At 43.3% G+C, this 15,312-nt stretch overlaps 1 protein-coding gene across 1 annotated transcript; it reads right to left on the bottom strand.

The window, feature by feature from the left end:
- Positions 1-249: 249 nt before the first annotated feature.
- Positions 250-3,062, bottom strand: LOC142291220 (uncharacterized). Its single transcript, XM_075335581.1, has 3 exons — positions 2,870-3,062; positions 2,021-2,171; positions 250-1,921 (listed from the first exon to the last, which is right to left on the bottom strand). Exons 1-3 carry the CDS (start codon positions 3,054-3,056, stop codon positions 748-750), a joined length of 1,512 nt encoding a protein of 503 aa, XP_075191696.1. The 5' UTR covers positions 3,057-3,062; the 3' UTR covers positions 250-747.
- Between the last annotated feature and the right edge of the window lie 12,250 nt (positions 3,063-15,312).

A 15,312-nucleotide genomic window follows, 5' to 3' on the forward strand; every position in this document is an offset into this window, starting at 1 on the left:
TCTAAGAGCTTAAATCGAACTAGTATTAAAGGGCAAATGCGTTAATCATAAACTGACATTTCTGTTAGCAACATGGTTTTCTGAATGTTGTATGTATGTGTATGTACATTTCTGTGTTACTATCATGTTTTAGGAAACTTATTTTAAACTTACAACATTAATAATGTTAATCGTCTATTGAAAAAATGCAATATTATTAAAAAATATCAATAATAAACATGTTTCTTTTCTTCAAAAACAGAATCTTTTATTAAGAATAAGCATATTAATCCATAAAGTAAGGATGTTATTTTTTCACATCCACATTAAAAATGTACATATTGTTCATCTTGTGTTAAATTTTTCTAAATGTAAATTTTGATGGTATTCTTCATAACATACAAAATATACTTTACATACAAGAGTAATTGTAAAGAAAATGTGTGCATTGCTTACAATGTTGAAAAATGTCGGCCAATTAAGTTGCTATCATGTTGGACATTGACATAGACCAAAAAATTGTAAACTGTGTTTTCAGAATATTAGAACTAATCTAACCATCAAATTGGTTGGGTAAAAATGTGTTCATAAAATTACAAAAATAAAGGCCATAAAACATATATGTGATCCGTCACTAAGTATAATCACACATGTTTTTTAAATCTTTTCAACTCTGAGTTTGCACATTTTTGGAAATCCCTCTTTTTTAACATTTTGACACATTCATCAGATTTGTTGTTTGATTGTTAAGATTAACAAAAATGTGCATCACAAGTCAACAAGATCTTCTAGTGAAGTAACCTGAGTGTTGCTGAGTATGTTGTTTTGTGTGGCCTCAGAAATGGTATTTTCAGGAATGGAAGCAGTTGTTTGCTGAACAACATTCCTATTACTAGCTACAGTAGTGTGTGGAACAGTCTGTTGCATGCTGGTTTGTCCCAACACATTGCCTGTGGTTGAGTACACCTGTGGATCTACATGGGTAATTGGGTATTGTGTGTGTGTATGTTGTTGACCTTGAGGATAGTTGACTGATGTTTGTAAGTGTGGTGTAGGTAACATAGTTGAGATTGGATAATGAGGCATCATGAATGATTGTGGGTATGTTGAACCTGGAAACAAATTAGGTAAACCACCAATATTTGTGGGTTGAGTAAAGTAACTAGTAGTTTGAGTTGGTTGTAAATTCATATAGTTCATGGGTTGCTGTGAGGTAGCACTTTGTACAGTGCTTAAGGCACCAGTATTGGTTGCAACATACCCTTGTCTAATTGGTGTTGGGAATAACGTACTTGAAGCAATTGAAGGTTGTCCAGATTGTTGTAATAGTGGATTATTGACTATTACAGTTGCCATTGTTGTTTGTGTTGAAATTGTATTTTGATTGTCTGTTGTGTTTGGGACTGTATGTTGTTGCATAATGGTACGCCAATTTTCTATGGCCTCATACACTCTCACTGGTTCCTGTTCTGCCTGACTAGCTGACAGTAGGGTAAGCATAGCAGCTCTTACACGTTCCTGCCTATCTGAAGGAATTTTGGTTAAGCTAGTAGATAAAGACCGACAAAAACGCTCGGCATCTGTTTCTGGAATTAAAGTGTTCATTATGTGAATAATGCGTGTGTCAATTATTTCCGGTAAGGATCTCATTTCCTCAGGTCTGCGGATTCTTCTTGCACGTAGAGGTTGTGGTGCAAAACGTGGAAGTACATTTGTTTGTGTTGATTGTGTAGCTGGTGTGGTTGTTTGTTGCGTTGATGAGCCTTGGGTGTTGGTTTGTGCACTCTCTGTCCCACCCTCATGTGATTCATTTGCTGCATCTTGTTGAGTCTCAGGAATTTCAATGTCTTCTCTGGCAGGTTCTTGTTCTGATGCTGAGGTGGCTGTAGCAGAGGGACCTGCTGTTGGTTCATCATCTGATTCGTCAAGATTATCCTCCGTTCTATAAGAAATGAAAAAACATATTACAATCTTAACATTTATCTTTGTCCAATTATCTTCAGGGGTTTTTTTTTTTTTTTAAAAAAAAAACAAAACTTACTGTGTAACTTCTAAGATGGGTGCTAGGAAGCTTATTTGTTCATAATAAATATATCTGCGTTTGCGGCCTTGGCTGGATGAGGATGGTATAGGGTTGTACTCCCTTCGGTACTGATCACGGGCTGAACGCCAACGCCTTTTTACCAAGTCAACTGTGGAAAATAAAATAATATGTCACTTGCAACATTCTCCATAAATCTGCACACATTAATTTAAATAATGTTTGCGAAATGTAATATACAATTTAACACAATTATGTTGGTCAAATACTTTGGATTAAATATAATTTATTTAGATATTCTTCATTCAAAAACATGTTTAGACATTCACACATAACCAAATAATATTTCTGAATAATTATATTTTAAGTAATTGTCATCTATATTTAAATTATAATTTGGTGTTTTTGCAATGACATTTGGCTATCAATTACTAGAAATATTATTTGATACATGTAGGTAATGATATTGACATGTCATTTTAAACAATTTTATTTTAAAAAAAAAAAAAAAAAAGATTTTCAATTGTGATACTAAATTTAGACTAATACAACAGGGAATTTAAAAACACATGACAGTTTAATCAGTTAATTAAGTAAATTCATGAAGAATTCCAAGTCAGATTACAAATTTAAGTATACTTTGATTTTTGACACTTATGAAAGTTTGGTGATACTATGAAAAAATTGTACAGGAACTCAATATATTGAGTAGTACATATACCAATTCTTCTCATAGGATTTTACACTAAAAGACAACATAACTATGCCAAAACAATCACAGTTTGAAAGTATGAAAAAATCCAAATATAGATATTAAATAAATAACTATAAAAAAATACAACAACTTACCATATTTAGCACGCTTTGCAGGAGAACATCTAGACCATGCATTATTGGGGTACACTTCCTCAGCTACTTGATTCCAATGGCGCTCAACTGTCAGTCGGTCATGGTAACCATCTACACGTGTATCCCATAATGGTGGGTGAGTCTCGACAGCTGTTATAAGTTTCTCCGTGTCCACCCGTGGTGCCATTATTATATTTCGAAGACGAAAGTTTGCTCAAAATAGATCTTGCAATACACAGAACTACAACTTCTTGCTTGCTCACTCCTTCTGCAAATGCACAGTTAGTTTTGTGCAAAAAAATATGTTAGCTACGCCACCTGAAAGTATTTCAGAGTGTAACAAACTTTCTAATTAAAACACGGACACGGACCACACGGATAGCATACGGAGGCCATCCGTATCACGTACGTGTAAACACGGACCCATAGGATTTAATGGATCCGTGAGGACGTGATGCCGGTGGAAAACGGACATGTCAGCGCTTTTTCGACACGCTCAAACGTACGCACGGAACGGACACACGCTCCGTGCGCAAACACTGACGTGAGGCTTTTTAGATTAAAAATAGTATGTCAACATCAGCACGTGTCTCCGGTACGTGCAAAAAATGCCAAAAACGTACCGGAGGCACGGATGTGTGGCGCAGGCCTAAAGCTGTTATACAATAAACCTATGGCCTACGTGAAACTCCCAGCTATGGCCCCATTACCAATTCATATTGCTAGAGGCACTAGTCAAGGGTGTCCTTTGTCCCTGGCACTATTCGCTCTAGCGATAGAGCCACTATTTAAAAACAGCACTATTGCTCACTATTAACAATCTGCACATGTCTCTCCCGAATCTCTTCACCCTCCTCTGTCAATGTGAGTCGGTGTTGGGCCTGAAAGTAAATGTGGATAAAACGGAGGCTCTTTTTCTCAACACCTCAATTGGTCAGCAGAACACTATCCTCTCCAACTTCAAATTTCAAAGATAGAGCCATTATGTCTCTTATTTGGGTGTTAAGCTATCCTCTCACAAAAACTCCCTTTAAAAAGGAATTATACCCCTCTTCTGCAACAAATTTTACAAGATTTTACAAAATGGTCACAATCATCCATTTCCTTTTTAGGCCTGAAACACACATACGTGAAACACGTGCGTGTTTGGTCCGTTTCCGTGTATACTGGAGACACGGCCAAACGTGCACCAATGTTACTATATCTCAGCGGTTACAATTGCGTTTTTGGTTATGTCCGTTAGTCCGTCTCCGTGATGCGTTTTGTGGTCCGTGTCTCACGCCAGCATGTCCGTTTTGTGCACGGAGAACGCATCCACGGACACCATTAAAATCAATGATTTGGTTCGCACAATTAATTAAACACGGATACGTGTCCTAATGGTGCGTGTGCGTGCTGCAGATTTAACAATTGTGAATGTAAAATCGGCCAGCAGGTGTAAGGTATAAGAATCGTGCAGCCGTGCTGCATTACTAGCTGGCTCGGCACATTGTGTGTATTTTAAAATGCACATGTATAATTCCTTTTCAGTGCTTTCAGTCTGTCTAAAAATTTAAAGAAAATATGTCTCCCCGAGTTGATACCGAAAGAATAATCTCTGCTGTCGAACGGCATCCTGTACTGTGGGACACAAGAATTGAAGGCTACAGGGATCGGCTAATAGTGGAGAGGGCATGGGAGGATGTTGCCCAAGAACTTTTTCCTAACAATGGATGGGAGCGATGTTCTCCAGTTAAACGTGCTCGTTTTGGTAAGTTTTATTTTAGTAATAAATTTTATTTATTTATCTTTTTTCATGTAAATATTTTTTTTTTTTTTTTAATTTAAAAATAGTAATATAAATTCTCCATTTTTTTAATATTTTTCAAACCTATTCTATGTATATAGATTGAATTTATAATGTCCCATAATACTAGCATGTTCAAATATACAAAACATATTTGTTTTTTCCCTTATAAACATCCTTCACACAATTTGCAAATTTCATAATGTTTCTGTCTAAATGTCCGATTATTAGAAGGCTAAATTTAATTTGTTATCTATTTTTTTATAAAAAAAAAAAATATATTTAATGTTTTTTTTTTTTGGATAAATTGTAACGATAGATAATTTAATTATTATATTTATGACTATACTAATTTGTTACATTTTATCATAAAAATCTATGTGTAATACTATCTTTCGGTTTTCAAATATTTCTTATTTTAAAACATTATTGATATGTTTTATGATATTGTAGGAAAAAATATACATTACTATGTAAAATAACAATATACCAAAATAAATAATTAAAATCGGGGTTTGTTTTTTTTTTTCATCTATTTCTATAGTCGATACAGTTCGCAGACGATGGAGATCTGCAAGAGATCAATATCGGAGGGAGTTTAATCCCATACCGTCATCATCATTGTCAACCCGAAAAAGGCGTTATGTTTTTTTAAATAATCTGGATTTCTTGAGACCAATAATGGAGGTCACACAGTACGTTGTCTTTCATCATTTTTATTAAATAAGGCTTTTAAAAAAAAAAAAAATATTTGTTTATTTAAAATAAAATTTACCAGCTGCTGTCACTGAGGTTACCCGCGTCCACCGCTGGATCCAGCGTTGGCCACGAGTTACCTGACTGACATCAGTTAATCGCGCTACTCATCTCATTAGCTGCGTGGAAGTGACCGGAGCGGCGGTGTCTTCTGCTGCTCCTGTCAACTCCATGCAGCAGAGCTGGAAGCGACGCTGGAGGTCCGTGGATTACGCCGGACATGGAGGGCTTTGTCGGGGTTAATAAATTGGTAATGAGGGATTTTGTTTGTGTTTTTTATTTCGAATAAATGATTTTTTCGGGTGTGTGTGTTTTTTTTAATGTCACTTACAGATTAATCATGGAAGGTATCTCGTGGAGACGCCTGACATGATTAATCTAGGACTTATTGGCATCTATGGGCTGCCAATAACTCCTTATTACCCCGATTTGCCAACGCACCAGGGTAAATCGGGAAGAGCCGAGTACAGCCCCAGAACTGTCGCATCTAATGTATGCGGCAATTCTGGGCGGCTGCTGACTGATATTGTTAGGCTGGGGGGCTCCCCATAACGTGGAGCTCCCCATCCTGAGAATACCAGCCTTCAGCCGTATGGCTTTATCTGGCTGGTATTAAAATGGGGGGGGACCGCACGCCGTTTTTTTTACATATTTATTTATTTATTTCAATGCACAGTATAGACACGCCCACCGGCTGCTGTGATTGGGTACAGTGAGACAGCTGTCACACAGCGTGGTGGGCGTGTGTGACTGCAACCAATCACAGGCGCCGGTGGGGAGAGAAAGCAGGGAATACGAGATTGTTTAATGAATGGCCGGCTTTTTCAAATTAGAAAAAGCCGCCGGAGCAGTGTGAACGCCGTGCAGCGCCGTTGATCGGGGATCGGTGAGTATGAGAGAGGGGGGGACACTTCAGTCACTCGGGGGATTAGTGGTCACCGGTGAATCCTTCACAGGTGACCGCTAATCAGTACACGGCACAAAGACAGAGCCGCGGCATGACTATGAAGTCGGGTGAAGTTCACCCGAGTTCATTCTCATCCCGCTACTCTGTCTTCCGACATGTAGTAACGACATTTTGCATCACACATTTCACACGAACAACGCATACACATGTCAGTTATTTCACTCACGGACATTCCACACGCACATACGGCTAGCATACGGGATACACACGCAGGCCACACATACCATAAAAACGGACCTAAAAAACGGAAAACGGACCCGAAAAACGGCCCGTTTTACACGGACGTGGTTTTCACGGATGTGTGGTGGAGCCCTTAGGTAGGGTTCATGCTATCAAAATGAACACCCTCACTCAGTTTCTCTACCTCTTTCTCTCCCTTCCTATCCTCATACCACAGAGCTTCTTCCAATGCATACATTCGGCGGTCTCTAAATTTGTGTGGAACAATAAAGAGCCAGGATCTCTTTAGGCTATGTGCGCACGTTGCGTAATTGCATGCAGTTACGCTGCGATCTGCACAGCAGCATAAGTGCATGTGTCCTGCGTCCCCTGCATAATCTATGGAGATTGTGCAGGAGACATGCACACGTGGCATATTAGAACGCAGCACTTCGGCTGGTGCCCGAAGCGCGCGTTCTAAGAAGTGACATGTCACTTCTTTCGTGCGTTCTGCATGCAGTCCCTGCTCTGTCTATGGGATGGGCTGGGAGGGGCTACATGCAGAGCGCATGAAATCGGCTTTTGTTTCTGCAGCGATTTGAAGCGCATGTGTGCTGTTCAAATCACTGCAGAAATTTCTGCAGGGCCAGTACGCAACGTGCGCACATAGCCTTACAAGCACTATTTAGGCACAAAAGACAGGGTGGGTCCTCTCTCCCTAACTTTACCTCTTATTACAGGGCTACTCAAGTAGCACAACTCTCAAACCTCTTGTTGGGGGATCTGTGTCCGTTGTGGGTCAGACTAGAAAATGCTTTGCTAGCACCATTCACACTGAGCAGCCTTGTGTGGATGACAGGCACTCTCCCACTCAGGATGCTCCTCTTTCTCCTACAATACAATTGTTTTATGTAGGTCAACCCTATTTCAATATCAGCTACAATCAAACCAAACTCCTACGCTCAATTTCTTTAGCAATCCCATGTTTCCCCCAGGGGTGGGATCAAGTGGGTTTACTTGGTGGAAGAATAAGGGCATTACTCAACTGGGTCACCTGGCTCCTTTCTTTAACTTCTACCCCAAGCCAGAATTTATAGCTCAATTTACCCCACCGTCAGTGGAGCTCTTTGGGATAGAACAGATATATAATTTTGTATATTCACTCTTGGGCGAGAGGCGAACTCTCTCCCAACGGGTTTTGAAAGATTCTGTATATATGATCCAGGGGGAAGGGTCCCATCTCTCAAATTTATTCTATGCTAATTTGGAAACTCTGAGACATTAAATTAAAGGCCCTGGATCAGTGGGAGGAGGACCTGGGGTTCACAGTGTCCATGGATATGTGCCGCCCCCATGCCAGCAGCCGGCGCTGCTCAGATCCGGGTCTGCTGGGGTGGTGGCTCAATGGCCTCTGGACCCGGAGGTCTCGCGGACATGCCGAATAAATGGAGGGACGTAGATGTACGGGCTAGGCCGTATTAAGTTTGTGACGCCACACACGGTGTGTGGTTAAGTGGGACACCACCGCTGCTGTTGCAGGGCACCCGGGGGAGATGTTGTGCAGCTAGTTGTTAACCCCTCCGTGGGTAGGGATGGTGGCCCCAAGACCCGGTGACTCCATGCAGGGGATAGCGACCGTAGGGGGTGTTCGTGTACTCACGGTCAATAAACCACACAAGTCTCTGGTAAACCAAGGTGATGGCGGCCGGTGCCGCGGCCGGTTGCATTCGGGTCCCCCACTCGGCTGGTGGTCTCTATCCTTTTCCTCTGCACTATTTGTGTAAGGTGGACTTTCCTAGTGTGAAACTTAGGAGTCCGCTCCTGGCTGGATGTGGCCTAAGGAGCCGTGCCCGCAGACACTGGCCTGTGGGATCTATGGGCCCTGGCGGTGACCTCTTATCCCTATCGGTGGGCTGTTGTCTTCTATGAGGGACTTTGGGTGGGACAGGACCTCTAGTCCTGGCCTAAATCAGTGAATTAACCAGTCCGCTTGGTTCCGGTTCTGGCTTCAGGGTCCGAGTACCACCCCCTTTGTGCTACGGTTTCCGGGTCGGTTCCCCGTGTCGGTACTGGCGGGCTATAACCCTGTCCTGGTCCACCTCGGTTCCGCTGAGCCGTCTTCCCGTCTCCTGCTCACAGAGACCACCGTCTGCCTCCTAGCCAGTGGCACCAGGGCTCATACCCTGGTACCGTTCAACTTGAACTTTACCGCTGGAGCTACACTTAGCTCCAGCCCACACTCCTCTCCAAACTGAACTCTCAGCTAAACTGCTGTCTTTCCCACCCCGGGCTGTCTGGACCCCTAGGTGGGCGTGTCCCAACCACCTGGTCACGCCCACTGGTGTGCCTGTCTGTCCCTAAGGGGGTGACTAGGGTTTCTGGTTGGCTGTGTGTTTCCTAGTGAGGGAACGGTGTTATGCGGGGGCCTGTTTGTGACTACCTGGTTTTGCCAGGGCGTCACAGATACATTGAACAGGTGTTATGAGGCTATCACTAGGGAAAGTAACCAGGTAGCCCTTTCATAAACCTAAATAAAAATTCATAGGGCCTACTATGTACCTGCAGGTTTACATGCCATTTACCCGAATGTCTCACATCGATGTTTTAGAGGCTATGGACAGAGGAGAGATACTCCCCATATATGATGGCTATGTCCAATTGTGAGGGGTCTGTGAAGTGAGGTGGTGTCCTTAAATCAACACTTTAGGCAACATAACTATAGCCATCTCCCCGGAAATTTTAGTATTTGGTAACAAGTCAGCAGGGGTCTCCATTAAACAACACCAGCTATTTTTGTTCCTCACACTCGCGACTAAGATTTATATTGCCAGTCAATGGAGATCGGCTACTGTGTCAATTGCCATGGTGAAACGAGTGAATCTCATAATGCTATATGAAAAAATTGAGGCCACAAGAGGCGATACTTTTGAATTGTTCCACTCAATATGGGATCCCTGGATACAGGCTCAACATTAGAATGACTTTAATACCATAGTCTCAATCTCTGTGTAGAATTAAGTGATAGTGATTATCTGTAGCTATTACCTCTCAAATTCCTGCCTCGAGATCTCCCCCTTCTTTTTCGGTTACATGGGAGGACCCCTATCTTTTTTCTTTTCCCTCCTGAACTCTTCTTTACCTGTTTTCCCATTTTACAGTTTATGTTATAGCTCAAGACTAAAATAAATGAGAAGTTTAATATTTGCAAATTTATTGAAAATTGATGAATACACTTCCTTGTTAAGTCCCCCTGTGTGGGGTCACATTTTTCATCTGTAATACTATAGTGTTATGAAATTTAATGTAATGCTTCTCCTGTTTGATATGCCTTGTTCCTTGAGTGTTCAATAAAAGTTGGTGAAACTAAAAAAAAAATAGTCACTGTGCACCAGGTATTGCAGGCTTAATCTGTCACAAATAGTCTTGAACGAGTAGTTAACTATTCGTACTCGCTATGCTGTTAGCGAGTACTGTCCACTTCTCGCATATTCATTACGAGTAGTGGGCGCAATGTAAGTCAATGGAAAATACTTGCTAAGCAGCGAGTAACCCGAAAGTCGTACTTTTCGTGCGAGAAGCAAATAGTACGGCTTTCGAGAACTCGCTACTTAGCGAGTATTTCCCATTGACTTACATTGCGCCCACTATTCGTAACGAATATGCGAGTAGTGGACAGTACTCAATAACAGCATAGCGAGTACGAATAGTCAGCTACTTGCTCAACACTAGTCACAAACCTGTAACTGCTCTGCAGCAAGCACAATGTTGTGGAGCTCTAAAAGACCATCTGTATTACAGCACTGCAAGAGTGTTGGATCTCAAGCAATCTTGGCTGTGTCAACTGGGTAAAAAGGCTATTTAGGGGTCTTTTTAAATATGTTTACAGAAGAAATAGGGGAAATCTCTATATTTTAAAGTGCAATACACCTCTAACTGATGACAGCTTGTTGTTGCTCCTGGGCAGCGTGGCTAGCATGAGCAAATCCTTGCTATAATGATTTACAAGTGACCGCTAAATTCCACTGACTGTTACTGTATCACCCCATGGGACCTGCAGGGCATAACTCATCACTGGGCCAGTGGTTTTGTGGGGTTGCTATGAATGGCCTTACCCGGCTCCATGGCCCTGTCGGCTACAGGCAAAGAGAGTCCAGTGGGAATGGGGGTTTGCTTTGCAGCGCCACCCGTGGTGCACGGCCAGGGATTAGCCGCCACTGCGAGCTGTTGCTCTCCTCCGGGGCTTATGTTACCTCAGCTCAGATAGTCCAGCTCCCCACAGGTGGAATGAGCCCCGGGGAGGACAATGGTGACGGGGAAAGCGCAGTTGGCGCCGAAGCGTGGGGCGACAGCGTCGGCAAATCAGAGTCTCACACAGAGGCTGCGGTTTTAAGTGTTTTACTAACAGTTCATGTGCTGCACCCACAGAGTACCAGTCATCGCCATGATGGGCCCCAGCCAATCCCGGATGAAGCAGAAGTCACCACCGGTGTTGTGAAGCATGTGAGACCTTTCTCCTTGTGCCTTGTAGTGTAGGATCAGTCTGCTAAACGCTGCTCTCCTAAGGCTGTCTGCTCTCTTCTGCTCCCAAACTGTTTTGAGGTAAAAACCCTTCTAAAGTGAAACTAAGGGGTACTTTGCACACTACGACATCGCAGGTGCGATGTCGGTGGGGTCATGTCGAAAGTGATTTACTTCCGGCGTCGCTCTCGACATCATAGTGTGTAAAGCCTAGATGATACGATTAACGAGCGCAAAAGCGTCGTAATCGTATCATCAGTGTAGCGTCGGCGAAAACCATAATTACCTTGCTGCGATTGTCCGATGTTGTTCCTCGTTCTTGCGGCAGCACACATCGCTGTGTGTGAAGTCATAGGAGCGAGGAACATCTCCTACCTCCTTCACCGCAGCTCCTGTCGGCTATGCGGAAGGAAGGAGGTGGGCGGGATGTTTACGTCCCGCTCATCTCCGCCCCTTCGCTTCTATTGGCCGCCTGCCATGTGACGTCGCTATGACGCCGCACGGCCCGCCCCCTTAATAAGGAAGCGGGTCGCCGGCCATAGCAACATCGCAGGGGAAGGTGAGTGCATGTGAAGCTGGCGTAGCGATAATTTTCGCTACGCCAGCTATCACCACATATCGCAGCTGCAACAGGGGCGGGGACTATCGCACTCGGCATCGCAGCATCGGCTTGCGATGTAGTGTGCAAAGCCGGCCTTAGTGTGTTCGCTCACTTCCCAGGCAGCCCCAACCTTTTTGATGACTCATCCTGTCCGGGAATTTCCCAGCCAGGTTTCCTTAGTAATGTTAATGCTGGCTCACTAACTGGGTGTTTATGTAAGGGTATTGTGTAAGCTCCAAGCACCAGCGGTTTACCTCCTCTTACCTGGGATAAGCATTACACCTTAAGACAGATGCAATACTCTGTTACGACTGAAGCCTCATGGGCACCACATTACCAGTGCTGTTTACTGGGTGGCAACCCTGCTGGATGTCCGCTACTACGTCAAGGTGCCATGGTTACTTCCATCACTGAAATGTGGCTGAGTCCCTTCTTCATCATGACCACAGTACAACCAAATCCCAAAATGGTAACAGAGTCTTATTCCATTATGCAAAGCTGTCATATTCAGACATTGCTGTATGCTTTGAACAATATTTTTTTCAAAATAAATGCTTCGGATTCCAGGGATAGACATTGAGCATCATGGGTGAGCTGCTTCAAGTCTAACAAACAAAACATTGTGTGAATATCTCTGAAACCTCATTCTGCATTTCATCACATAGCTTTGTGTAGCAGTCAAAAACAGTAACATTCAGACAGTGTAATCTATACGCTCAATCTAGTAAAAACCAGTGTGTATACAGTGTGCCTTGCTGAGTGAATATCTCTGAAACCTCATACTGCATTGCATCACATAGCTTTGTATAGCAGTCAAAAAGAGCAGCATACAGGCAGTGTAATCTATTAGTGGCCACTGTACCACCAAACTCAAAAATAGAAACACGGTCTTATTCCATTATTCAAAGCTGTTGTATTCAGACATAGTTACCTACATTGAACAATATATTTTTATCAAAATAAACACTTCAGATTCCCAGGATAGACACTGAGCAGAATGGGTGAGTGGCTTCAAGTCTAAATGGCTGGGACTGGCAGTAGCTGGCGTACCTAAGGCTCTATTCCAAATCCAACAACAAGCTTTTAAATACAATAACTTAACTGTCCTCCAGTGGAGCAGAATATTGCCTCCTGTGTGGGAACTGTTGAAACAGGCAGTATAAGAATTGGTGCAATGCTGAAAGTGCAGAGTTGGCACCTGAGAAGCATGGGCATCTTTTGTCAACATCACCCCCTTGAAAATGAGCAAAGCAGTGGGAACCTCAACAAATCAGGCACCTGTCATTTATGGTGAACACTCTGTTGGATGGAGTTCAGTGGCCCATCTCTGTTTTGATTGGGTGCTGTGTGATGGATCTCTGGCAATGAAAGCTGTGAGCGTCAAGCAGGTAAACAGGCTGTTTCTGAGGCCTTTTTTTTACAATTTAGATCTGTGTGGGAACTTTGTCAATCTTGGCTGGGTGGGTGAATTGGGAATATAGGCTATAGGGGACATTATTTGGGGTTAAACTTGTTGCTCTGTGTGTAAACTATGCCAATATTTTATGCCTGCCTGCTTTGAACAATATTTTTTTTTTTTAAAAGAAATGCTCTGGATTCTAAAGATAGACACTGAGCAGCATGGGTGAACCGCTTCAAGTCTAAATGGCTGGGACTGGCAATAGCAACTCTAGCTGCTGCACCACCAGCGTGATCACAAATCCAACTATGCACTTTTTAAAGGGAAGGTGTTGTAAAAAAAAAAAATTCAATGACTGAAAAAATGTAAAGTATTAATGTTTTAAAGTTATGTTTAAATATTATTATTTGCTTTTAATTGAGCAAAAATTAACAAAAAAATATTTTAAAAGTTTGATATTTTCCACTCTTAAATACTAGGGGGAGAAGCTGCTAAAATCCTACTGTAGAAATAGCTTACATTAAAACTGCAGTAAAAGTGGGCGGAATCTGTTGTCATGTGAGTGATGTCACGCTTCCCCCTCCCGTTCTGGGTGTTTCCAAAAGGATAAGTGAAAACGAAGTTTAGGATCACATTGCAGAGCCATTTTGTTGGTGACCGGAAAGTGATCCTAATATGTCTAAAGTGTCACAAAGGACAGCTGGCATAGTGTGCCACTGTATACCGGGCTCCGCTCTATACTGCGTCCCCACTGTATACTGTGCTCCTCTGTATTCCACGCTCTGCTGTATAGCGAGCTGCACTGTATTCCTTGCTCCGCTGTATACCACACTCCGCTGTATACCATTTTAAAATTGTTGCTCATTGGGGCAATTTTACCTATCTTGACTAGAAATAAGCAAACTTCAAAAAAGTTTGCAAATCTCAAATTCATCATTCGGATTTCTCAAAATTGTCAAAATTCAGCCTTTGTACGATAACTGTTCACATTTGCACTAATGCTTTTATGTTACCTTATTGTGACTTTGGCTAAGAGAGTGGTGCTGTAAGATGAGCAGGGGGAGGTGTTTGATGAAGGGATTACTTACCTGTTTCCACGCGCACAGCTGTTGCACTGCTTCTGGGTACGCTCACAGCATTTCATGCATATGCACTGCTTCCACCGACCACTGTATGTGACATCATTTGTGATTGGCTGAGGTCAGACTTCCATGGGCTTCTGGTTCGGCGAACCTGAACATCCAGGGGTTCACTCATCACTAATCTTAACTGTGTGGGTGAACTGGGAATACAGACTACATAGAGGAAATTTGTTAAACTTGTTGCTTTGTGGGAAAAGTCTGGCAATCTTGACTGTGTGGGTGAACTGGGAATACAGGCTCTGTAAGGCCCTTTTTTAAATTGGTTGGTCAGTGGAGAATATTTAAAATTCATCTCTGTGCAGTCACTGTTAACATTTTTTGTTTCTTCATTTACTTGCTATGTAACCATAAATGTTATTGTGACAGAAGCCCTTAAAGTAATTTACCTATCCAGATTTGTTTGCAGTGCAATTGGTATGCTCTTTCCCTTATTTAGGTTCCTTTTGCAGCCCCCTACCCCATACTATGACTGTGCCGCCCCGTGCTCGGCAGCCAAACCGCTTGGGTCCAGACCTTCAGTGGGTGGCTTGAGGGTCTCCGGACACGGGGGTCCTGCAATCACTCCGATCAAACAGGGGTTGGTGGTGTGGGGACGTAGGTGTATGGCCGGAGCCGTGTTTAAGTTCGTGACACCACCCATGGGATGTGGTGAAGGTGGACACCAACGCTGCAATTACGGGGCACCCGGGGGAGATGTTGCGCAGCAAGTTGTTAACCCCTCTGTGGGTAGGGATGATGGCCCCGGGACCCATTGGGGGGGGAGTTGGGCGGTGCAGGGAGATGGGCGGCTTGAGGGCACTGATGTACTCACTATTCGTAAACACACGAGTCTCTGGTAAACCAAGGTGATGGTGGTCGGTGCCCGCAGCTGGCTGCAGTCTGGTCCCCCACCCGCTTGGTGGTCTCTGCCTTTCTCCTGCACCTGTTTTGTGATGGTGGACTACCTGCGCTTGCAACTTCAGGAGTCCGCTCCCCGGCTTGTGGTTGGCTGAGGAGCCCTTTGCCCGCAGACGCTGGCCCGTGGGATCTCTCTGCCGTGGCGGTGGCTTTCTATCCCCCTTGTTGGGCGGTTGCCTTCAGTCGGGACTTTGGGTGGGACAGGAGCTATAGTCCTG

Source organism: Anomaloglossus baeobatrachus, chromosome 1 (assembly GCF_048569485.1).
Source record: "Anomaloglossus baeobatrachus isolate aAnoBae1 chromosome 1, aAnoBae1.hap1, whole genome shotgun sequence".
NCBI classification, from domain to species: Eukaryota; Metazoa; Chordata; class Amphibia; order Anura; family Aromobatidae; genus Anomaloglossus; species Anomaloglossus baeobatrachus.

Coding starts and splice junctions, on each gene's coding strand:
- LOC142291220 (XM_075335581.1), bottom strand. CDS start 3,056: ATGGCACCACGGGTGGACACGGAGAAACTTATAACAGCTGTCGAGACT. Junction 2,172..2,869: donor TGCAAAGCGTGCTAAATATG/GTAAGTTGTTGT, acceptor TATTTTCCACAG/TTGACTTGGTAAAAAGGCGT. Junction 1,922..2,020: donor CCCATCTTAGAAGTTACACA/GTAAGTTTTGTT, acceptor CATTTCTTATAG/AACGGAGGATAATCTTGACG.